The sequence below is a fragment of the Mercenaria mercenaria genome, chromosome 9, assembly GCF_021730395.1.
Source record: "Mercenaria mercenaria strain notata chromosome 9, MADL_Memer_1, whole genome shotgun sequence".
Classification (NCBI taxonomy): domain Eukaryota; kingdom Metazoa; phylum Mollusca; class Bivalvia; order Venerida; family Veneridae; genus Mercenaria; species Mercenaria mercenaria.
The window spans coordinates 69,908,592-69,935,550 of NC_069369.1; the positions used below are offsets into that span (position 1 = coordinate 69,908,592).

The following is a 26,959-nucleotide window of genomic DNA, read 5'->3' on the forward strand; positions in this document are numbered from 1 at the left end:
CATGTATTAAAACGAAAATAAATCTGTACATATTGCTATTTTCAGCATACATATAAGTAGTGCAATGTGCGGACAATGATTTTTCTACGTATGGTGTACAAAACTGCCTAAAATTGTAAGACAAGTCCAAGATTTGGCAACGATCCAAAATTCTTTTCAAGGATTGTGCAAGTATAAGAAAGGTTTAATTTATTATAGTGGAATTTATGTACTTCCCTTACGCGCTGCTTATCTCACGGAAAATTTGGTGGAAATGGAATTTTCGGCACTTCCTGAGGTAACTACCGAAATTACTTAGCTTAACTTTCTCACCCATACGTGATTGTATATTTATAAATTATAAAAACAATCGAAATATTTGCTTTATCACGATATAGGCAAATATTTTTAGACAATCTTGAAACATTTGGCCACAGTATTTCCGCATACTGGTCCGGGACAACTTCGATGTGTATAGTGATTCCTTATTAGATGTTTCATGCGTCGTAAACTAACCAATTTTGATATATCGACATTTTATACAATATGAGAATTTATGCAGCATGTTTTTTAAAAACACAGTGAGAATAAATCGCAGAAAAAATGTACAGCCAAATATATTAGGAGGTAATACAATTTGTATACAATTGTAGATAACTACGAAACATTTTACAAAATGCAATCAATTGAACTTCTCACGCGAAATCCTGATGATTAAAATCAGCAATATCTCAAAAGTAACTTTTCTGTATCTTGTTTCTTCGTTAAACAATGATATTTTTTCATATTTTCATAGAATTAAACTGATAATAAATGTGTATTGAAATTCCGGCATAGAAATGGACACTGACTTAACATTAGTGAAGTTAAATTAAAACTTTTACTTTTTCAGCAATGTTCCTCAGGTGAACTTTGACATTGTTTACGAAGATAAATCAGTTTTGTGTCATCTTGAAATGCCTTGTTCGGCTGAAAAGTATAGTTCCCGGAAAAGTTCTAAAATGGTTTATTTTGGGGATTTTTTGTTTTATTTATAAATTCGACACACTGTACAATATTTCCAGTTTTTGAAAATGATTGAAATTCAACTTTATTTTAGAAAAAGTTCCGATCTTTCATTAATATTTTGCCAGCGGACGCTTACAAATTTTAAGTGAAACGGCTTTCTTGTCCAAGAGAGGTGTGTAAAGCGAAAAACTATCATTACACATTGCGTTTATTATTTAAATGTGAAGGATCGGTAACAGCTTAAGGAGATCGGATAGTGAAAAACTATACTAAATGGATATCTCTAACCATGAATAAGTAGATATACATATTTCAGTAAGGAAAAATGAGGTAAAAGAACAATCATATATTTTATTCCTTGAAATAAACATGGCGGCGAAATATTTTAGAATGTTTAACGACATTTCCTTGAAAAAATAACGCTCGTGTGCACTATTTTGGCATTTCTTTTATTTGAAAATAAATATTTTATAGCAATTTAGGTTGCATACGATACCAAAATTTTGCACCAAAAGTGTTCACTCATTTTCTTCCAAAGCACTGTGGAGATAGGGTTCAGCGTAGCTTTCATGCTCGCAAGTTTACCTACAGATATATCTTTTCAACTTTTATCATATATATTTTATGTCCTTGCATTTCGAAAGCTGTTTCGAGGATTCTGAATTTTCACATGAATTTCTGATTTCAATTTGCGGAAGTACCTTAAAATACTCCGCTGTAACAGTTTAAGTCACTTACATGAAACAGTATAAAATTCAAACCATTTGCATCAAAGTTACATTACGTACTAGAAATTCTGCCTTGACTTAAAACATGTGTCTTGAAACAGACCGACGAGCTGGACAAGGTAACCCTTCATCGGCTTAATTAAAATTTACTATAATAATAGAAATATTAGATTCGTGTCTTTTTTATTCATACCCTACACCTAGCAGATTAAAATTTTGCAACCGTTTACTTATGAGCTAGACATACGTAAAAAAGAACTTATTTCATTTTTCAAGAAGACCATATATCGAACTATTCCGTTTTGGGCGAGTAATCACCTGTATAGCGTCTGTCTATAATAAATCGTTATCCATCCAAAATTATACAACAACAATTTCACGCTCTATAACGTGATAACGCGACACTACAAGACAACATGACACCAGATCGGACAACGTGACACTTAACGAGATTTTTGTCGTTTTGAAGTAAGTACTTTTTATTTTGTCCATACACAATGTGAATCAGTGAAAACCAGATTCCTACCAGGTTTCTAGGATAGAAAGAGGCATCTAGCGGAATGTTTTCTGAATTAAAAATACCACAAAATAATCACACACAGATGGCTAATTCACGGCCAGATTTTCATTGTTTTGGATATTGAACCGAGGATTTTTTTCTCATTTCTGAAGTAACAAGCTTGAAATTACCCTCAATAAACAGCCCAACATTTTATCAGTTTATCGCTTTGTCTGCCAAATATCCCGGCGAAATCTCCATTACTTTCGAAAATACGAGGTGTTAAAGTCGGATGGGTAAACCAAAAATGTTCTATCTGACACCACATGATTCGCAGGGCACCAACATCTGAGCATACGTTTTCTTGCCTTTATTTCGCTCGGTTTGCAGTATTTCATCGAACTTACGCGTGTTTTCGGGTATAACGGAACGTTAAATTCATTTTTCTAATAAGGATTTAGGTTATTATCAGTATATGATAATGTAGCAATTCACCGTAATTCGGTCAAAAATGTTCCTTCATGGTGTAATTGAAATTGAAACATTTTACTGTTATTTTTTGACTGAAAAACTGTTAAAATCATTAAATATTTATTGTTTTGAATGGTGTAGTTAGGAATTTGCATGTCATTCCATAGATAACCTACCTATGTGTTTCGCCATTTCCGCAGTATTTTGTTTGAATGTACATTGAATGTTATACTCAAATAAACATGAAATCTGAAAATAACGGTATATAAATCTTATGGTTAATGCTAAAAATTCCTCGCAACACTCAAAACAAAACAAAAATCAATTTGTAGGCGTTTACGTGAACATTTAGAAACGTGTATGAATGCCATGAAAACATCAGTTTAGTTTTTCTACCACGTATTGATGAATTTGGAAATGTGGACTGTGACATAACAAAAATGGACTATGAATGAGCGGAATTATCCACTCAGTTTTCGTAAATTTTTACTGTTATTTTTGTGACTGAAGGTTTAGGAGTTTACCACCAAAACACAGAAATTTTTGATAAACGAACAACATCGTTACCAATATTTTAACTGACCATTACCGTACTGTCCCGTACTTAAAATATTCTAAAAAGGTTGCCCCCTTTGAAAATGAATGCCATTTATAAAGAAATAGAAATAAACAATTGCTGAAAACTGTGTTCCACCTAGTTATGAGAAATTTCAACACTCGCACGCTATTGCAAATGCATCAAAACAAACTTGTGTAACAGTTCTTTGAAAATGGTGAGTTTTAAAGGCGTTTGTCTGCCCGGAAGATGGACCCTTTAGGCAGTCCTTTTCCGGAATTCAATGTTTATATCAGTATACTGACACATGTTTTGTAGTTTTTGTAATGATAGCGTATATATTACTATACAAAACAAGTGTCAGTATCCCGATTTAAACATTGAATTCAGTAAAAAGGACTGCCTAAAGGGGCCCCACTTCCGGACAGTCAAACGCCTTTAAAAACTCACCATTTTCAAGGAACTGTTACACATGTTCGTTTTGATGCATTTGAAATAGCGTGCGAGTGTTGAAATGCCACATAACTAGGTGGAACACAGTTTTCAGCAATTGTTTATTTTTATATTTTTACAAATGGCATTCATTTTCAAAGGGGGACAACTTTTTCAGAATATTTTAAGTACGGGACAGTACGGCAGAACGTGTAATGGTCAGTTAAAAGATTGGTAACGATGTTGTTCGTTTATAGAATATTTCTGTGTTTTGGTGATATACTCCTAAACCTGAAATACTGTTAAAAAGTAGTTAAACGTAAAACAAAGACCGAATTATACTGGTTGATTTGTTTTCAATTAACGGTAGTACCGTATAGTTTCCTTTACTCTCAAAGTTAACGCAAGCCTTCGTTCAATATATAGGGACTTGGGAGTGCATGACTAGTAGGCCCTCCTTCGTCGCGAATTCCAGGAATTTACTACAGTACAGTCTCTCAGAACTATCATCATTGGTCTTATAAAAAGTTGTTTTTTTTTATGCAGAGAGAGAGAGAGAGAGAGAGAGAGAGAGAGAGAGAGAGATCAAAACCTTGCACAATTCTAAAAACTGGAAACCTAAACAATATTTTTCGAGGGAAGTTGTTATTCTAGGAAGATGTTGTTTAGGGAGTAAGACTACGTAGACGCATGCAAAAAAATGCATAATGTTATTGAAAACATTTTGCGCTTACTTCCATATTGATTAGACATCTATACATAAAATTTTGTTTTGATATTAAAATTTTCATTTTTACTTTCAGTTCTTTGTAATAATATTGGACTGCTTTCAGTAGGTTACAGTAATGTATTTGTATGGAATCCAAGTTTTGAAAAATATTGGAATAGTACTACACGAGTAAATTGAATGTGTATATTAATCGTTTTCCTAACTTCGGGCGTTGAATTCTTCGTGTGAGGAAGCCATCCGGCTAGCTTATGGAAGGTCGGCGGTTCTACCCAGGCGCCCGCTAGTGATGAAATAATGCACGGAGGGGCACTTGGGATCTTCCACCGCCATCAAAGCTGGAAAGTCGCCATGTGACCAGTAAATGTGTCGGTGTGGCGTAAAACCTAACAAAAATAAATAGATGAATAAATGAATAAATGAATAAATATATCGTTTTCCTCGTGCATTGGACTCCACGTAGAATACAGTATTGTATGGTGGCTGATTTCTGCTAGGGCCGTGAGAGGTGTTGCACATTTCGTTACCTCTCATTTACAGAGTGAGACTCAGTCGAACCGAGTCTGCTGTTATTCTGCTTGTGTACCCTAAATTCGTTACTCACTCTAACTAACTCACTCATTTATTTATGTTGAAACTAAGGTCATACTATTTGTCTGTTGTCATGCTGGAGCTAGAATATTACTAGACTAGCTCCTAGACTATGATATATCTTTTTACATTTTTATGATTGAATGTAGTGAACTGAGCCAGTCTATATCCTATGTCCAATATGATAATTTTAACATCATTCCTCTGTGAAAATCTCTAAAATAGACTGGCTTTTGTCTCTGTGGAATTGAGTCCGACAAAAAGTGGAAAAATGTAGAAATATATTTATTATCAGTCTAGTGGCTAGTCTAGAATATTACATATGTATTTAACTTTTCCCGATGCCCGATTTTTGTCCCCTAACAATTATTTTACTAACTGGTTTATACTTGTTTAATTTCATAATTATAACAAAATAGTGCAAAACATGGTCAAAGTTACCAGGTTTCATTACTTTCTACAAGGTAACTCGTTATCGTTAGATCAAAGAAAGAAATAGAAAAAGTGGAAACTCCACAAGTCGTTCAACATGACAAAACTGAAAATGTTGCAGGCTCGATTTCATGGACGGTATTGGAAATGCTCAATGCTACCGCCTATGCCCTCTAGTGTTTAGGGTTATTTCTATTATACATAAATTAGAACTGGTTACTAAGCCATATTGTAAACTCTTTGCACATCTTTTCACATTTTTTTTATTAGCTCGACTATACGAAGTATATGGAGAGCTAACCTACTCACCCTGGCGTCGGCGTCTTTCCGCGACCCCACCTTGGTTAAAGTTTTTTTTTTACTTTCTCTTTTTTCTCCTTATCTCTGTAATTACATGACGGATTTGCTTTAAACTTCAAATATTTGTTCCTCATCATCACCCACATCATTTGGCATAAGGGCCATAACTCTCACATCAATATTTCATGAATTATCTCCATTTTTACTTAGAATTTCAGATTAAAGTTTTGGTGCACTTTCACTCTATCTCAGTTATTACTGTATGGATTTGCTTCAAATTTAAAATAGTTGTTCCACATCATCACCCACATCATATGACACAAGGTCCATGACTCTGGCACCATTTTTTCATGAATTGTGCCCCCTTTTTAATTGAATTTTCAGGTTAAATTTTTGGGGCACTTCCACTCTATCTCAGTTATAACTAAATGGATTTGATTCAGACTTAAATAATTGTTCTATATCATCACCCACATCGTATGACACAGAGTTCATAACTCCTGCACAATTTTTTCATGAATTTTGCCCCCTTTTTACACAGAATTTCAGATTAAAGTTTTGGTGCACTTTCACTCTATCTCAGTTATTACTGTATGGATTTGCTTCAAATTTAAAATAGTTGTTCCACATCATCACCCACATCATATGACACAAGGTCCATGACTCTGGCACCATTTTTTCATGAATTGTGCCCCCTTTTTAATTGAATTTTCAGGTTAAATTTTTGGGGCACTTCCACTCTATCTCAGTTATAACTAAATGGATTTGATTCAGACTTAAAATAATTGTTCTATATCATCACCCACATCGTATGACACAGAGTTCATAACTCCTGCACAATTTTTTCATGAATTTTGCCCCCTTTTTACACAGAATTTCAGATTAAAGTTTTGGTGCACTTTCACTCTATCTCAGTTATTACTGTATGGATTTGCTTCAAATTTAAAATAGTTGTTCCACATCATCACCCACATCATATGACACAAGGTCCATGACTCTGGCACCATTTTTTCATGAATTGTGCCCCCTTTTTAATTGAATTTTCAGGTTAAATTTTTGGGGCACTTCCACTCTATCTCAGTTATAACTAAATGGATTTGATTCAGACTTAAAATAATTGTTCCATATCATCACCCACATCGTATGACACAGAGTTCATAACTCCTGCATAATTTTTTCATGAATTTTGCCCCCTTTTTACACAGAATTTCAGGTTAAAGTTTTGGGGCACTTTCACTCTGTCTCTGTTATTACTAAATGGATTTGATTCAAACTTAAAACAATTATTCATCATCATCAGAGTTATGCACCAATTTTTCATGAATTATGTCACCTTTTACTTAGAATTTAAGGGTAATTTTGAGGCATTTTCACTATATCTCAGTTATTACTAAATGGATTTGATTCAAACTTGAAGTAGTTGTTCCACATCACCCACATCATATGACACAAGGTGCATAACTTTTGCACCAAAATTTAATGAATTATGCCCCTTTTTTTGCTTAGAATGATACTTATTCAGTGTTTTGATACACTTTATCTTTATCTCTCTTATTACTTAATATTTTTGACACAGACTCAAGCTATTGTGCAAAATCTTCATCCACCATTAGAGTCATTAAACACTCCAGTGACAGCTCCAGCTTCCTCAAATGTGCCCAGTTTCATTATCCAGCATCGAAATAGTCGAGCGCGCTGTCTCCTGTGACAGCTCTTGTTAATATACAGGTTGAAAAAATATTAATCATTCTTATATAAGCCGTGCCATGAGAAAATCAACATAGTGCGTGTGCGACCAGCATGGATCCAGACCAGCCTGCGCATCCGCGCAGTCTGGTCAGGCTCCATGCTGTTCGCTTTTAAAGCCTGTTGGAATTGGAGAAACTGTTAGCGAACAGCATGGATCCTGACCAGACTGCGCGGACGCGCAGGCTGGTCTGGATCCATGCTGGCCGCAAAGCCACTATGTTGGTTTTCTCATGGCGCGGCTCATATTTTTTCTTCATCATATATTACTTAAACTCTTTGTATTTATCATATAATGTAAATAATATTTTCTAACATGTCCCATAGATGTTGTATTTCTCCAGTATCAAAACTGCATGACTATGGCAAGGTGCCTGGCGGGGCAACAGGGCGGAACGAATTGCTTCTAAAGGATATTTTTACAGATTTTACTGGTATCAACAAAAAAAAACTTTCAGAATATGAATATGTGGATGGCAGTATTGGGCACCAACAGGCAGTTTTGTCTCTAATGTGACTCCGTATTAGTCAGTGAACAAGGGAATTTATCTAAACACTTTTTTCAATAAGACATTGTATGATTTATTTCCCTTGAACTAAGTCTCTTGTGTGAATGTGCATCGTGCATACTCTGACAAACACTGGAGTGTTGTATGAAGGAGGTCTAAGTACAACTTCCAAGTTAGTGGTACATCGCATGTATACTAATTACTTTGCTACGTGATAATTATGAAATGGCGTCCTGCGCATCAATATCTCTTCCACCCCCATCCCCCTATATAAGCCGAGGTGTAAAAAATAAAAAAGGCAAAAAAAAAAAAAAAAAAAACAAAAAAAAACCTCACAGTTGAACGCATGCTAAGTTAATGTAGGTTTTCGGAAATGTTATGTTCATGAGTTACGCCTTTTGTGATGATGATGAGAGAGAGAGAGAGAGTTACATTTCAGTTTGTTTTGTAATTGTAAACCGTGAACAAAGGTCACAAAACGGTCAGCAGTATCAAAACATTGGTGAAAATATCACTGGTGAAAATTCGCCTTTGATCATTGGTGCAGTTCGTGTTGCTTTTTAATTAGGATACGGAAAAGCCCGAAGTTTCAAGATTGGACGAATACACAATACAGTCGTAAACCGAGAATGAATTAACTATTTTTAGTACATTGACGTATATGTTAACAGAAAAATCATTCGGCCGGCGACCGGCCAAATAAATTTTTAAACCGTTCAGTAAACATCGGCGAAACAATCGACTCCCTTATCTACCAGGTAGAGGGGAAAACTGCCCCGAGGGGATTAGCTAGTGTAATTAACGATAACATTTCCGACGTTGACATAACATTACATCATACACACATAGGAATATAGACACAGTCATCGATTTACAACAGTGCGTAGCGAGTTTTACAAGGAGAAAAGGATGTGTACAACTGACAAAGTGAAAATGAAGGATTCTAAATCCAAGAAAAAAATACGAGTTAATGTTCATCTGACCGACGATTATTTTCAACTAGAGAATCCGGCCGATGCAGATCCACAGTTAAAGGTAATCATTTTAGCCATATGAATGTTACTTAAGGCTGACAGAAACGATGACGTGGAATGAATATATACAGTATCATAGTTAAAAATGCGTGTATTTAAAAGATGCAATGGAAAATGTATTGGTTTCAAGGTATTTTCTCGCAGAAATATGTAGTTAAACAGGTAACCGTATTTGTTTTCGGATGCAGATCCACATTTAAAGGTAATCATTTTAACTCCATATGAATGTTACTTAAGGCTGACAGAAACGACGACGTGGAATGAATATATCATAGTTTTAGTTTAAATGCGTGTATTTAAAAGATGCAATGGAAAATTTGGTTTCAAGGTATTTTCTCGCAGAAATATACAGGTAAACAGGTAACCGAATTTGTTTTCGGATGCAGATCCACACTTAAAATGACATTGAATGTTATGAATGTCACTTAAAGCCCAGCTCCGCGGCTATTCAAATTATACTGTGTGTATGCAACCCATGATTACAATAGGTAACAGTTAACGGCCACGCGCCACACTTAAGGACGTAAAACCACAAGTATTTTATATAGACTTGTATATAAAATACTTTGACAGGGGTTACTGTTCATAGTCAGGATTTTCATGCTTTTTCAGTGACAATTTAGAGTTATAAGGGAGGACTGGAACAGATCTTTAAGGCTAACAGAAGCGATGACGTGGAATGAATATATCATAGTTTAAAATGCGTGTATTTAAAAGATGCAATTTGGAAAATGTATTGGTTTCAAGGTATTTTCTTGCAGAAATATATATGTAAAAAGGTAACCGAATATGTTTTCGGACACGTCATCAAAATATATAAGTAACTTTTTTTATCCATCATTCTTTTTATTCGTTTATGATTTATTACGATCAGCTTACTTGACTCTAGGAAATGTTATATCAAATATGTGACAAATAGAATACAACACCTACTACTTGTATCAGTTTTTGTTACATCCTCTAGAGATAGGCCCTAAAATTTTCAATGATAGAATTACATTAAATAAAGTCTAGAAATTAATTTCCAAGTCCTTGAAATAACCAAAAATGATTTCACAAATGTGAAGTTTATGATAGTTTTGTTAATATCAATAACAGAAGTTTTAATTTTTAATTTAAAGTTGTGATCCACAAAGAATGACAACTCTTGCCTTGGGCTAGTACTTATAAGTAGAGATCTATTAGTTTACTTCCCTTGCAATTACACAATTGAGTGGAAAATGAAAACTGTTTAAGACACAATATCATACTTTTTTGCACAACAAAATCATTATGGATTTATTCATTTGTGTTTGATTTACCCCTCAAGACATGGTTCCTATGATTCTGTCAACTTACATATGGTAAAAAATTAACTTTTAACAAGCCAATAATAAAACGAAGTACCAATAGGTAAATAATAGTGCAGATAATACAGTTTTGCTTGTATCAAAATGTCACAATAGATCCACTTTTGTAATACAGAACACCTGATAGGATTAGTAAAGGTGCAATTATATTGATCTCTATTTCCTATGCCTACATCCTCTACAATACAATATAATCGTCCTAAGAGTTTGCGAATCTATACTGAACTTTGCAAGTGTCTTAATAACTAGTGAAAGTACATTTTTCTTGAAATTTCGCATACATTTAGATAAATATATTGTTACTAAAATACTGAATAAGGCAAAGATACAGCAACAGTATGCGCACCTCATTTTTTAAAGAAAAAACAACAAAAACAAAATATTATTTAACAATTGTATTTGTTTAGAGAGTGAGTGAATACTGTATCATTTTGTCAAATGCTGTTGTTTCAATAGGGCACGATAACTACATTATTTTGTTGTTGTTGTTGCAATTTTCATCTCTCATATCATTTTTCACAGCTTTGTAGGGTCTAGATATTTTTGTGTATTTTTGTAACTTCTAGAAATGAGTGGAAGTCGTAAAATGTATTTACTCGTAAACTAGTAAAAATATTTTTTTGTTGGGTTTAACGTCGCACCGACACAATTAAGCTTTGAGTGGCTTTCAAGCTTTGATTATGGAGGAATACCCAAGGTGTCCGTTCGTGCATTATTTCATTGCGAGCGGGTGCATGCCTGGCTAGAACCACCGATCTTTCGTAAGCCAGCTGGATGGCTTCCTCAAATGAAGAATTCAACGCCGGAGTCAAACTCGAACCCAGATCGATGAGGGGCAAGAGATTGAAAGTCAGCGATCTTAACCATTCGGCCACAGAGGGCCCTAATAATATAAAGGCACATGCGACTAGAATGTGCATGTACGTGTAAATATATCGACCAAATGATGATGATGATGATGATGATGGCGTTGATAATATTAATAATAATGATAATCATGATAACATGTTGCACTCATAATAATTTTGATAACGAAGTTTTACACGTTCACGTCAGTCATGTGACGTCACATTGCTTAACTAACGGTTATTTTAAAAACCTTTCTAAATACATGGCTGAAAATGTCTATGGCAAGGCTATGGTAAGTCTATGCAAATCTATTATATGTATTTCTTCTTACGAAATATAAATAGCCTAAACTTCGATGCAAAAAGACCATATTTACCCAGTTACCAGCACTATAATTTATCATTTGAACAGTCTCTTGGCGTTATGGTAGATTTGTACTTGGCGTAAAGATTTTAGCTCCCGGATCCACCATAGCCATTGACGATCCAAGAGACTAATTTATCACGTGGTGAGAATGGGGTTAGAACTATCTAATTGATTATAATGTTAAAGATGACGTAGGCATATATGTTCTTATGTATCTTTTTTGTCTTTTCAGCCACCTGATAAAGACAGCAACTCACGGTTTCTCGAGAAAATCGTGTTTGTGTTAACATCTGTGGCAGTTATATTGCTGACCCACGGGCTTACCTGGGCTCACTGGCTGCTGCCTTTTATTTATGCCACATCTACACCCATTCTTGTCGGAATCAAGACAATTTGCTATTGGTATGTACCACTTTGCTCAAGTTCAACTGTATAGGCATACTGTTCGCTTTAAAAGCCTATTGCAATTAGAGAAACCTTTAGCGAACAGCATGGATCCTGACCAGACTGCGCGGATGCGCAGGCTGGTCTTGATCCATGCTGGTCGCAAAGCCACTATGTTGGTTTTCTCATGGCGCGGCGCTATATGTAGTAATTTTGTGTAGTAATAATTACATTTTTTACGTAAAACAGATTAAAAATCAAATACCTCGATAGTTCCTCTGTGTCCTTATAAATTATATTAAAATGATTAATAAAGAACAAAAGATTAAAAAGAACAAACCAACTTTATTTAAGAAATAATAAAAACATAACGTTTCACTGAAGATGATATATCAGGAACTATTACTTTGCTTTCGGATCTTTGTAACGTCATGGTGTTCTTTATGTTTACGGACGTCATGTTCGCGCGCTTTGTTAAAATGCTGTAAGTCGTTTGTTTGATTCTATTTTAACTGTGTTGATTATGGCACGCAAGAAAAAGATTCTTTCATATGTTACAGGTCAGAGTCTACTTATACTAACAGTTACCTTCGAGGTCGGGTATTCCAATCTGAACCTACAATCAGTGACAAAATCTTAAATTCTTAAATATCTTTGTAGTTAGCTATGTAGCTGTTGATATAGTGATAACGCATGTATTTTCGTGTTCCAACATATGCAGAATCCCAAGAGGTCGGTTTTTGCCCGAGCCCGCTTCTAGCGCGAGGTTACCAACGTATTCTGAGGGAATATCTGATGATAAACAGGAAAAAAACATGCGTTAACGCTGTTCCAGCATTAAACGTGTAAAAATCTTATAAATGAATATTTTGTATGTCAGCCTCATTAATCGTTGTCTACCTAAAGGGGGATATGGACCAGTCCAAAATTATAACGGTATTCAAATATTGAGCCGCCGTAGCGCGTCCGCCTTGAGATCGAAGGGTCCCGGGTTCGATCCCGGCCACTGCCTTGGTGGTTGTGTTCTTAGGCAAGACACTTTAATTCCACATTGCCTCTCTCTGCTCTTAGAGGTTGTTCCATCTGGAATGAGTCTCGAGAGCCATTAATATAAGTTGTAAGAACTTGTTTGGAAATCGAGGATAAATAAATTAATGTAAACTAACTGAGTACAATTATTTGAACCAACAGCGCTTGGGCGCGACAATTTATTAAAACACCCATGAAAACGAAAAAAAAAACAACAACAACCAATCGCTTTATGGTTAGAATAGTAATACAGTTTCAAGTGATTTTTTAGTACCTCAGGAGAAAGTTGAAATCAGGACATATGAAATTGTTCTTTAGATTTGCATAACCTGAAATTCGTGATTAACTCGAAGTGTGTGTTACTCTGCAAGGGTATCAGTTGTTTCTTCCGGAAAAAGAAACGCCTGTTAAACATTTTGAGTTTTTTTTTCAGGAGATACAAATGGCAGTATTTTATGGTGGATTTTTGCTATTTTGCAAATACGCTTACATTAATATATCTGTGGTAAGTAGCACCTATTATCCATATTACAGTATGTTAAACCGACTTATATGAACCCGGGGGTATAAGACACGTCCAGCAGGGTGTCAGCTGGTCAGAGGTTGGTTCTAGGACTTTTGACATATGTACACATACCACTGTTCATGGGCTTAGCAGTAAGGAGAAGATTGATGCGGGAAGTAGTTTACAGCCCCGCAACTTTTGTTTGTTTCCGGATTCTGATTTTCAAGTCGAAGATATAAAGTAATCAATTGAGAAAAGAAACGATCTTAAAATAGGGCAATGCTGCATTTCATTGTTGAATTTTTGTTTAGCGTATTTCTGTCAATTGCTGAAATGCATTTGTCATTATTGTTCTGAACAGCAATATTGTACTTAATACACATACAGAAACCGGACTGAGTCTGTATCAACAAAAAATAAAAACGTTACACTAAATACAAACCATGTGAATAATTGTGCTATTTCAAAGAAGAATGATGCTCAGGTCGATAGTTTGTAGATGCATACATGTATTTAGTCGACGTGACGCATGGCAGACTGGACAAAAATAATCCTCTGTGTTTTCTTGTATATTCTGTAGGTTTCCCGGCGAAGAAGATTTGTTTCGTGTCGTGTTTGCCCTTGCTAACGGACCTGTACTGGTTGCGGCCGCTGTGTACCGGAACTCACTGGTTTATCACCATCATGACAAAATCACATCTTGCTACATACATTTTCTTCCAGCTTTACTCACTTTCAGGTAATTTTTTTTACAATACACACGGTTTTTATACTTTTTGCTCCGAGAAGCTATATTCACACACTCCAGTATAAAAAACGGCTTAAGACCAGTCCAAGAATGTAAGCTTACCATTGGTCAAGTTCAAATTTTAGCAAACTTCCGGGAACAGCCAGTCAAATGCTGGAATATTTTAGACTTATTTCCGCATTCATTTCGCAGGATCTGAACCCTCGGCCGGTATATGTGCATTTGGTATAATGCGTCTGGATGGTTTGAAATGATTTGTTGTGTTCTAATCTTAAGAAGGAGATGATCTTATCGAAACTGTCCGTGCACGTTTATTTGCTTTATTTACACTGGCCGGTTAGACGTTAACGTTAACTTACTACCATAAAACCTAAAGAAAGCTGCTACTGAAGTATTCAGAAAACTAAAATATGCCACTTTATTAGATTCTATTGTTTTATTTACAGCATACGATGGTTCCCGGAATCAACTTCAAGATTTTGGATAAAACCTTTCATCTCAGACACTCCCGCCTTTGATATTGTTTGGTTGTATGCAGCACCTTTCGCTTTCTTCTTTCTACATTCAGTAAGTGAAACAGTTTGTGTATTTCTCTTTTTTACCCTGTACACGAGCCGTCAAGTTAAAAACAACTATTAACAGAGCATGCACACGTTATATGCTGATAGTTAAATGCCTTTTAAGCGGAACTTTCGATAGATTGATACGCATGCGCATCAGTAAAAACGGAATGATCTGTGCAAACTTTAAGCAGGATATTTTTGCTCGCAGAAGGTCCAGTAGATGGTTTTCGATTTGTCCGTCAGTCCGTGCTTTCAGTTTGGTTTAGTGTGGATCTTAGCGTTTGTATGGTGTATGGGCTAGGGTTAGTACCTTTTGCGTTGATGCTTTGTGGCTTGTTGACCTGTTTTAGAATTACCTAATTCTTTAATAGCCGTTTCTTGTCTGGAATTTAATTCCAAAATACTGAAGATATTTAAAATAAAACTTGAAAACCAATGAATTATTTCAAATTACCCCCCTTTTTTATACTCGGGTGGAGATATAGATAGATATTGATGAAATGTATTACATAAGAACAATATCTGGAATAGATAATCTTCTTCTTTTCGATTTAGTTTCTCCTTTTCCGGAGTATAACTCCAGAAGTGCTGAAGAGATTTAAATGAAACTTCAAGTATAGACAGATATTGATTAGAAGTAGTAAAGTACATAAGAACCATACCTCTATCTGGAATAATTTTTAAAAAATCTCACTTTCTGTACTTAGATTTTACTTATCTGAGTCATAACACAGAAAGAACTAAAAATATTTTAATGAAACTGGAAATGCATATAAATATTCATAACTTCATTTTGAATTTTTTAAAAAATTATCTCCCTTTTTTACTTTTTTCCGGAGCATAACTCAAATGAAGCTGAAAAGGTTTTAATGAAATTTTGAATATTTGTAGCTATTAATAAAGACAAAATATAATAATAAAGCGGACAGAGCATAAAAAATTGTAACTTTATTTTGAATATTTTTCAAATTATCTCCCTTTATGTACTGAGTATTTTCCTGACCAGAATATGACGAAGTGATTTCAGTGAAGTATAGACATGTACCAGTAGAAGAGTATGCAGTGCATAATGTTCATAACTTCATAACTCTTGTTGATTTTTCAAATTATCTCCCTTTTTGTGATTGAGAAGAATTACTTTAAAATACTTATGAGATTCAAAGAAACTTTGAGCATAGAATTGGATGAGAGGAAGTGCAGAACTCAAGAGCCACATCTTTATTTAAATACTTTTCAAATAATCCCCCTTCCTGTACTTTATTATTACTTGTCCAGAGTGTAACTACTGACATACGCAAGATATGTGTATGGATTTTGGAATATTGATATATAGTACGATTAACTGCATACTTTACAAGAATATTGATATATGACAGTGAAAAGAAGTGCAGAAAATAGGAAAAGAAATCTTTATAGAATTCATTGCAGATTTTACTGTTATTTATTACATTTAGAAAAATTGTCATATCACACAATGCATACACTTATTTGACAAAGCCCTGCCAGTGTTTGGGGCGGAGAGTGGTTGTGAGACGGCATTCATCGGTGTAACCGATTGCCTCGTATAATAACGTTTTAAAAAGCTTGAAAAAATATAGTATGTGTGTTGCTATTAAGCTCCGCAGAAAATATTTTTTTCTGTTATTATAGGCACTGTACTGTTTGATAGTTAACATTGTGGTGCGACCGAAGGAGCCGTATGTAACAAGCTACAGTTACCTCGCTGATAAATACGACAGACTGAATTGTATAGGTGGACCTTGGTAAGTTGTGAGATTATATATTTATACAATGAAAAAGCCGTTATTTTTTCTTAACACTTTAACAATAAAAAGGCTGAATGTTTTGCTTTTACTGAACAATAAAAACAAACAAAAACAGAAAAAAAAGTTTATTTTGCTTTTACTGATCAACTTAACAATAAAAGCCATTTACTAGTATTTTACTTTACCCAACAAGTGCACGTTTATTTGACTTTAATTAACTGAAAAACCATAATGTGTAAAACAACCGTTGATTTCTGTACCGCAAAATTATGACAGCGGATACATAACCTATACGCGATCTGATATACAATCATTTCAATATTGCGTTGTGGGAATAATGGCAGACTGAGTGCACCCCAACCCCTCCCCCACCTCCCTCTCCAACACACACAAATTCTAAATCTGAGTTGCTTCCAAGCGCAATTTTAAAACTTTAAAACCAAATCCAGACTCTTGTCTATTATAATTTATATTTTTTTTTCAGGGGTCAAGGACTTGTTTTTTACGCTATGAATTGGCTGTTTTGTTTGTCCTCTTTACTACCTGCTCTGCTGGCGTACACGTACTTTCCCGTGCACTGTGCCCTTTTAGCGCTCGTGTTTCTGGTTGTCCTGTGGAATGGAGCCAGTTACTATGTACACGTGTTTAGTGAACGAGGATTTAGTACAACAGAATAAAACAAACAGGGAAGTTATAGTGTGGACATAATCCAGTGATGTAAAAAAAGGCGAACAATCAAGTCACGTCAACGAAATGCAGTAACCGGTAAAATGACAGATGGTGGAGGTATTTGTGCATGACATACATTTTTAGACTGCTTTTTGCAATTATTTTATCTGGTCATTTCTTGTGTTGATTACAACTGTAGTGTTTTAATACTCGTATATCATGCAACATTTGTTGCATTAGTACTTTTATACACTTACACTCTTGCAAATTACACAGAAATACAGCGTACTTATAAACCGGAAATATGGAATAAGACAAGAGGCAATTTCAAACGTAACGGAAGCTTATTACAATTGCCCCACGTCCAATTTCCACTGTATTTGTTGATTTTGCAGCTAGATCTACCTCTTAGACAGTAAAGGGGAAAATAATTGATTTTGAGAATTCAATCGAACGTGACATTTATTTCGACTAAGATTTTTAAGTTGTTTTGTTTACCTATGGCTGGTTTTACGTCGTGTTTTTTCTCCAGTATTAATACATTTTGATCTCTTATCTGAATTTCTGTTAACGAGCGTTTGCTTTAATTTCGAAGACTACATAGATATACATAATACAATCGTTACCGTAAAGTTTTGATCTTAAAAGAAAGCAGGATTTGACTGTACTTTTGGCTTAGAAGCAGACTGATCTGCCGTTTCAGCATGAGGATTTAGAGGGTTTGTGTTTTTACTTACTCAGTCTGTTTGAGATTCATTCTAATCAACCTATCATCATTTATTGAATTTTTGTTTTGTAAGTCATCTTCATCCAGTTGATTCTTTCGGAGGTTTTATATATGAAACATAAATCTGGTCAAGTTGAAGGTAAAATTTGGTCCCAAATACTTATAATATCTTATCCACTTGGCATGTAATCAGTTGAAATACCTAGCCGAGTTACATGATTTCTAGATAAGAAACTTTGAAGAATGTGACTTCATGTCTTGGTTTCCATATTTTCACTAACTATATTTATACTGACTTTTACTTTCTTAATCAATTCGTCAAAAAAAAAACAACTTGTAATTTGGTAATGTAGCTTTCGGTATGAAAGTCAATTAGATGAACCATTTATTTGCCAAATTTTTAATGATAAGGTGTGAATTATGTTGACTGTTGCAGGAGCTGACATAAAATTGATCATCACACTTAATAACAATTCTGACTAGGTCATTTGAATTTCATTAACTTAAGCTAAGTGTTTTTGCAAAAGTGCTGTTAGCGCCTGGTGCCATATATCTAGTTTTAGCCACAGTATTTTGAATTAAACCAATTGCAGTAGCTTTTTGAGAAATAAGTGAAAATACTTCTGGCCATTCTGAAAACAATACTATTAAAAGAACATACTAATTGCCATGCTTTGTCTCACCGTGCAGTCTGGTCATGATCTGCATTGTTCGCCGTTCTGTCAGTATATGTTTGACAATCACACCTTTTAACAGTAAATAGTTTTGTCCAAATTGAAAGGTGGATAAGTTCATGATATAAATTTAGCAGGGTAAGGGATAAACATAGAGATTATAGAAAGCAGTGCTTATATTTTCGATGTCTTTCTATTTCATGTCTTTGTCAAGTGTCGGATGAACAAACATAACTAAATGTAGAAGGATAATGAAATTTGTCTTATGACACTTCTTGTGGTTTTTACTTTCATTCTATTAAGATTATGTTGGGTTTTTTTTGCACTTTGATTAAAAAGTGAAAATTTTGAGCCAGTTCTGTTAAGTGCAATATAGCATTGTGTTCTAATATTGTCAAGAATTTGGTTTACATTCTGCTTGCCTGCTGTTTTCAGGCGGACGCCAGTCCCTATATTGACCTTTTTATTGCAGTAAGCGTAAAAGGAATTATAAGCTTTACAGTGATCAATAGAATGTTTCCTACCATCATAGCATCTTAGGCAGGATTCATCCCTCTGCCCCCTCTATGTGGGTACTGTTGTCTCCTATGTTTGCTTGTGACTGCCTTGTGTTTTCTCTGAAGGACTGTTTCTGTCGGTTCCTGTTCCAAATTGGTGCAATTTCTAGTTGCACTTGTTTTTGACATATGCATCGAAAATGAATCTTTTGGTGTTATGGGTTTTTGGGTTTTTGTCCCGAATGATTCTCATCATTGTTCTCATCATGTGCGGTTGTCATAAAAAGGATGGGCCGTTGAAGAGGCTCGATGCGTACAAAAGGTTCTTTCGTTTCTTCTGCCTCGTGGCTCATGCTGTGGGGACACTACCCCCTGTTTGGTAATAATCTATAAAATAATAAAAGTTGTGTCAGCTCCCAAAATTATTTATTTACGTACGTAGCCAGAGTTTGTTAACATAGCATCCATACAAGTCACATACATACATACGCTAAATGATCAACAAACTTTAGAAAATGACATATTATTTGCCAAACCAAGAGTCTAGCTCTTTAATGAACTAGAACATCATATAATTTAAGTTTCTTAACAAATAGATAGATAGATAGATACTTTATTTAAACCCATTGCATTTTTAAATACATGAGGATAATAACGTAATAATAAATATAATGAAATAGTTTAATACACACAATCAGAAATCATTTCATTCAGGTTCATCTCATCAACTTTCATACAACATATTGTCTATTCTAGGTTTTTCTGTTTACCTATAAATACATTAAAAGTGATATTTTTCAGTTTGTTTCAGTTTTTAATTCAAAAATACAGTAACGTAGTCGATCCATAACACCAACACAGGCTGAACCATTTTTGATGTTTATTCACACAGTAGAACATTTTGTACATAACTTTCATAAATCATTTTGTAACATCTTGGGTCTTATCTTAACAAGCGTCACATCTAAAACCTAACTTAATCTGCTACATTGTCTGTCAACATTTTAATATATACGATACCCATTTCCTAGCTCAGGGCCCCTACTCGGACTGTTCTAGAACTCCACCTTTGGCTTTATGATGAGTTTTCGAATAATCTTGTTGGCTTGTTAAATTTCCAAATCGTAAATTAAAACAAAGAGCTATAAGAATGAAAAAAAATGCATACTTCATTAATTAAACCGATATCTTAAATTTTTCTCATTCATAGCTGAAGTAGCTACAGCCTGTAAGGTTTCCGGTGAATCTCGCATAACCTTCATTTTAGAAAATCTTCTGATAACCCGTCAATAAAATGACCTATTAATTGTTTCTGAATAATTGCTAAATTTGCAGCTTGAATTTTTACATTGATTTTGTTTTTTATAAGCATCTTCTGCGAGAGTTAATAATCTTTCTGCATAAGCATTTACATTTTCACCAGGTTTTTCTTTTACTCTTCGCAAAAGCTATAAAGTAAACTGTGGGTCATGTACCTCAATTTCGTTGATAAAGCATTGTTTTCAAAGCAGCCCAAGTACACTGCGGATTTTCGTTCATAAATCTATGTATAAAGTCTGACACTGGCCCTGTTGAAGTCTAATGCAAACTAATTTCTTCGTCTCATCATTTAACTCATTCAGAATAGTATATTTTTCTATTGATTTTACCCAGGACTTCTTAATTACCACCAGATTTTGCAACCATTTGTTGTACACCCCGAGTTTCTACTGCGGTGGAAACATTTTTAAGTGAATAACCAAATCTTGAAAAATTGCTGAATAGTCGCGTCGTCTGACATTTTAAAATGAAGTATTAAACAAGCAAATGTAGACAGTTTACTAGCCATGTTTCTCAGCGTGATCTTCTAGTGGTAGTTTGTACCAAATTGTAGTGCCTTGACAATGTTTCAAAGGCTCATCTAGTCGGCGGCTCCGAAAACGCCCGTTGTAACGTAACGTGGCCACTAATACAACAATTCATAACCTTTTAACCAAATTTTATTCAGCATAGCAACAGTCTATTATTAACTTGAACATAACATTTTCACGTACATAGCATTCAGTAACATAGCTTCTTAATTCTGAGTCTCCTGACTCTGTCCTAACGGTTCTGTCGTACTTAAAAATCTTTTCAACGTTTTCGACACATATAACAACCACCAGTCTGGTGACTATGTAAAATAACTCAATTCGTCGTGCCTCTTTTCTTCAAAATAATTACTTTTTTACCGAGAAAATGAGTTATAGAAATGTACAGGTACCTATGGTAGACAAGACTAAATCCCTGGGCTACATGTTTTGTGACTGGTTTGACAGGTAAAGAAAATTGCATAAGATTTTATATATTGTCAATTCATAGAAGAAAACAACAGAATTATGAGTCTTACCAGTTACTTAAGCTGTTACATTACAGGACATCTAAATTTGTTTTCCTATGAATTTTACTCGAGGCCTAGAATATTGTACAAATAGGTTGAAAGACACAAATTAAACAATTTTTCAATAAAAGTACGCTTTAAGTGATCGAGAGATATTAGAGTACTAAACACGTTCCTTTTCTATAGGTGAACAAAGACCCTAGTTCAAACGGACTGAACTCTTTGACATAATTTCCGTAAATCAGCGGTTGCAAGAATCTACTAAACATTACTCATGAACAAAAATACTAAGTACTTTTATTAAAGTAAATAAAGTTATCAAGATTTCCTTGATTTTAGCAGTGTGCAAAAATACCGAGTACAAAATCAAAGATACGGAAAAAATACATAAAAATCGTGTCAGCTTCCAGTACTTTTCATTTACTTTCTTTATCTTGGTAGCTGATGTGCTTATAAAGGATACGGAAATGGTTTATTTCTGTGAAATTATCCTGTTCTATGTAATGAAGAATCATATGGAAACTATATCTGCTCTATTCTACTTCTCCAGTCCAAGCTTAATGGATTTCCTTTACAATGCAGCGTGGCTATAATTTCTTAAAGTAAGACATTTCTTAAGGTATAGAATTATCTGTCTCTCAGTGTATTCATATCACCGAAAATAGCGAAAACGCGTACTAACGGTACTAAAAAATATTCTAAATGTTGTAGCGTAGCCGCACTATTATGCCGCTGGATTAATAACTTAATACACTGTTTTATCTCCGTTACCCATAGTGAAACTTCTAGCTGACACAGCTAACAAGTTCCCATCTAGCACAAATAAGCCTTTAAGCGTTTGATACTTCTCGGTCTCCGTCTTCATTCCTTGTCAGGCTGTGCACAGTGCAAGGCCTAGAGCCCTGGCCGGCTTCAGAGCCACCACGTGGTTGCTGTGTGATATATTAAGGACATGATCAAATGAATACTCCAATTTGTATAAACCATCAAATATCTTTTTTTCTGGACAGATTTTATAGCATGCATGTTTTTTGATACCTGTCATTAAATTGTCCATTCTGTCATTTGATGCATTCATGTAAGAGCTCAGATGATCTTCATGTTGAGTCAGTGCTTGTGAAAGTCCTACTGTTATTAGTCCCCTACTGGTTGAAAACCAGTTTCGGGGACTATAGGAATGCATTTTTCCGTCATTCCGTCTGTCTGTCCATCCGTCCGTCTGTCCGTCCGCAATTTCGTGTCCGGTCCATAACTCTGTCATCCATGAAGGGATTTTAATATTACTTAACACAAATGTTCCCCATGATGAGACGACGTGTCATGCGCAAAACCCGGACCCCTAGCTCAAAGGTCAAGGTCACAATTGGAGGTCAAAGGTCAACAGGGCTTTTGTCCTGTCCGGTCCATAACTCTCCCATCCATGAAGGGATTTTAATATTACTTGGCACAAATGTTCCCCATGATGAGAGGATGTGTCGTGCGCAAATCCCGGACCCCTAGCTCAAAGGTCAAGGTCACAATTGGAGGTTAAAGGTCAACAGGGCTTTTTTCCTGTTTGGTCCATAACTCTCCCATCCATGAAGAGATTTTAATATTACTTGGCATAAATGTTCCCCATGAGGAGACGACGTGTCATGCGCAAAACCTGGACCCCTAGCTTAAAGGTCAAGGTCACAATTGGAGGTCAAAGGTCAACAAGGCTTTTTTCCTGTCCGGTCCATAACTCTCCCATCTATGAAGGGATTTTAATATTACTTGGCACAAATGTACCTCATAATAAGACGATGTGTTATGCACAACTTTCAGACCCCTAGTTCAAAGGTCAAGGTCACACTTAGCAGTCAAATGTTAACATAGCATGAACAGGGTCTGTTTCGTGTCCGGTCCATAACTCTGACATTCATTAAGGGATTTTAATATCACTTAGCACAAGTATTCCTCATGATGAGACGACGTGTCATGCGCAAATCCTGGACCCCTAGCTCAAAGGTCAAGGTCACAATTGGGGGTCAAAGGTCAACAGAGTTTTTTTCCTGTCCCGTCCATAACTCTGCCATCCATGAAGGGATTTTAATATTACTTGGCACAAATGTTCCCCATGATGAGACAACATGTCATGCGCAAAGCGCAGACCCTTAGCTCAAAGGTCAAGGTCACAATTGGAGGTCAAAGGTCAATAAGGTGTTTTCCCTGTCCGATCCAGAACTGTGTCATCCATCAAGGGATTACAATATTACTTGGCATAAATGTTTCCCATGGTGAGATGACGTGTCATGCGCAACACCCAGTACCCTAGCTTAAAGGTCAAGGTCACACTTTGAGATCAAAGGTCAAGAGGATTTTTTTCCTGTCCGGTCTATAACTTTGTCATGCAAAGCAGGATTTAGATATCAGTTGGCACAAATATTCCCCAGGATGAGACAACATGTCATGCGATAGAAACAAGGTCCCTAGGTCTAAGGTCAAGGTCATATTTAGAGGTCAAAGGTCAAATTCAAGAATGACTTTGTAAGGAACATTTCTTCTTCATGCATGGAGGGATTTTGATGTAACTTGGACCAAATGTTCACCACCATGAGGCACCCTTGTTTTTAGAATTACGTCCCTTTGTTGTTACTATAAATAGATATTATTGTAACTTTTTTATTACTGGCGGTAGAGAAAAATCGAGACCACTTTTCTGTGGTACAGCATGCATGTTACATCCAATTTTTAGGTGTATTTTGACCTATCTCTACCTGGTAAAGAGTTTCTTGTGGACTTATATTATATAGATTTTTTTTTAAAGATTAATTTCCCTTTGTTGTTATATAAATAACTTACATGATAACATTTTTATAATCAGCCAAAAAAATTCAATATGAAAACAACTGTGGGTTTTTATATATGCACATTTTAATCCAATTGTGTTGTTATCACATATTGTATATGTAGTACAATATTGTTTATACATCATTGACAGATATCAGTTCATTATGTTATACTGCAGTAGAGAAAATTAGGTGCCATCCAGTAGGGGACTTTGTATTGCATGGCAATACTTCATTCACTTGTTTTACCTATTTTGTTCATATGATTTACTAAAATATTTACATCATTTACTGTGGTTGTGCCAAAAATCAAAGAGCAAATTTGCCAGTAAAGGAAAGTAATCATCTTTTAGTTCTTGATTTATGAATGTGAGTTTCAGATATTAACTCTTGAACTGTAGCAGCCGTTTCATTAATTATAAAAGTTACCTGAGATCTTACAATGTTAAGTTGTGTGATCAGATGGGATATGAATGAACAGGAAGTACTATTTTCAAAACATGGGGATAAGTAGGGAGTTTTGGGATCACTTGGCAAGTTGATTTCAAACGTGTGATACCAATAACTGTTTTGTCTATTTGCTTTAATACAACACCGTAAATATAATCTCTGATACATTCCTTTTTCCTGTACTCATCCCAAGCATACTCAGAAGAACCAGAATGATTATTGCTTAGTAGCCATTCTTGAATCCTGAAAGTAAGGAGGAGTTGATAAAATATCAGTAGCGAGTCAGAAGAGAGACACAACACAGAGAACATTGTATAAGATTGACTACTTATATTCCATATTTATAGTAAAAATGTGAGGAGCATAGATATACGCCGGCCTGGATTCGTTTTTGACCGCAAATACAAATCATCAGTTAAGCTAAACATCTCGAGATTTTGTGAAGTGTTTAGTTTTTCGTTTCTTCCCCTTTTTGCCCTGAACTTTACGAGTCTTTAAGAACTGGGTTTACATAAGGTTCTAGAATCCATCATTTAGTGTTGTCAGGCCAAAGAATTTTCAACCATTGTTTAGGGTTTTTTTTTGCATTTATTATACGAATATCATCTGTGATTGCAGATCTTTACTCTTCATCAGACTGATCTGTTTCATATCTTTGATTCTAGTTGTCTTCTTGGCTTTGTTCTTGCAGTTGGACCTGTGATTATAACATAGCGGTACAACTGCTTGTCCATCACCATCTTGGTCATCTTGACTTCTTTCATGGTAAATTTTTAGTTTGCATGCATTTTTAAGTGGCGAATGCTTCCTACTTTCATCATATCTGTAGCATCTCGCAGTTGGTCCGTGGTTCCCCTGGCCCATGGTTTTTCTTCGTGCAGGAGCTTGCCATCTCTTCTTTGAGGAGGTTCCCTTTGTGGTCAGTTGCCATGTAGCTGTTGAGGTCCTGGTGGCCAAAAAGGTGGCATCATTTGGTTTTGCGTCACCAGGGCCGCAATTTTGTCTGACAGTTTCTGGATTTGCTGTGTCACAAGTAATTTTATTGTCTCAGTGTTCATCTTTCAAATAATATTTAGCTACTATAAAATGTTAAGAACTAATTATGTATGTTCTGAAGTTGTCTTTCATGAAATCTACATAACATGTTTGGAAATTAACCTAACGAGGCATAATGGTATTTTGGACTTACGTTGGCAGAACCACGGTTGGTGGCTCTGCCGCCTCGCCTACCTGAATGTCTAGTACATAGACCTTTTATATGCACTGGCCGGACTGTTGATTACCAAATTAAGATGTAGTTTTCCTGGTGTTATGTCTTAACCTGCCCAGAGCTTCGCTAACTTGTCAGTTTTATATTTCAACAATTTTAAAAGGTCAAGAGTTTCCGGTGAAAGACTTTAACTAATTTTGAATGAATATATACTATCCAAGACATTGAATAATTTAGTCTTTTAAAACAATAGCCTAGCCCCCTTTTTTTGAAATTACATTATAGTTGCTGCCCTCCTCACCTCTTCACCAGTACTTTTGTTTTAAGGCATAACAATCTGCCTTAATTCAGGTTTAAGTCCCTTTAGCACTATGCTCACTATCAACGGTTCAGGGAAACTCTTGTTTGTTGCTGTCAGAACTCTTGTGAATAAGGAAGCAGTATTTTCATGGTGTCTCTGCTGAAAAGACAGCAGGTCAAGTTCCGAGCTTCAGTCATCATTCCCACTGAACCTGTCCTTCAGCTCTTATTTTATCGCATCTTCCCTAGTATCCTGACTGAGGGAGTATAGACGGCAAGTGCATGGTCGCGAGGGTGGAATCTGATCAACTTGCTCTTCTTCTCATTGTCGAGACCAATATTATGACTGTAGTCGTCGAAGGAATCAAGCCAGTTCTCTGCCGACGAAGTTTGGCATATCAACCCGGTTAGCCATTGTTAAAAAAACTGAAATGGTCTGGGCAGAAATGATACTGTTAATGGTTGTTTCGCTAGTGGCCAAACTGCTGTACTCGCTGTCACAGTGTGGTGTAACAGTTACTGAAGGTTCACTCTACTAAATACCAGCAACAAAAACAACTGTTATATAACTACTATTTATTGTTCTACTATATGCTACGATAATATATAAACATCAATGTCTTTCTTCATAATTCTCTAACATAGTTTTCTAACATTTATCACAGTTATTAAAAGAACTTCTGTTCTTCGAC

The 26,959-nt window shown here is 35.4% G+C and overlaps 1 protein-coding gene across 1 annotated transcript; it reads left to right on the forward strand.

Moving 5' to 3' along the window:
* Positions 1 to 8,599: 8,599 nt before the first annotated feature.
* LOC123547401 (uncharacterized) lies at positions 8,600 to 18,300 on the forward strand. Its single transcript, XM_045334476.2, has 7 exons — positions 8,600 to 9,013; positions 11,809 to 11,978; positions 13,423 to 13,494; positions 14,075 to 14,233; positions 14,689 to 14,809; positions 16,456 to 16,568; positions 17,056 to 18,300. The coding sequence occupies exons 1-7, from the start codon at positions 8,888 to 8,890 to the stop codon at positions 17,246 to 17,248; spliced, it is 954 nt and encodes a 317-aa protein (XP_045190411.2). The 5' UTR covers positions 8,600 to 8,887; the 3' UTR covers positions 17,249 to 18,300.
* The last annotated feature ends 8,659 nt before the right edge of the window (positions 18,301 to 26,959 follow it).

Coding starts and splice junctions, on each gene's coding strand:
- LOC123547401 (XM_045334476.2), top strand. CDS start 8,888: ATGTGTACAACTGACAAAGTGAAAATGAAGGATTCTAAATCCAAGAAA. Junction 13,495..14,074: donor CTTACATTAATATATCTGTG/GTAAGTAGCACC, acceptor TATATTCTGTAG/GTTTCCCGGCGAAGAAGATT. Junction 16,569..17,055: donor AATTGTATAGGTGGACCTTG/GTAAGTTGTGAG, acceptor TTTTTTTTTCAG/GGGTCAAGGACTTGTTTTTT.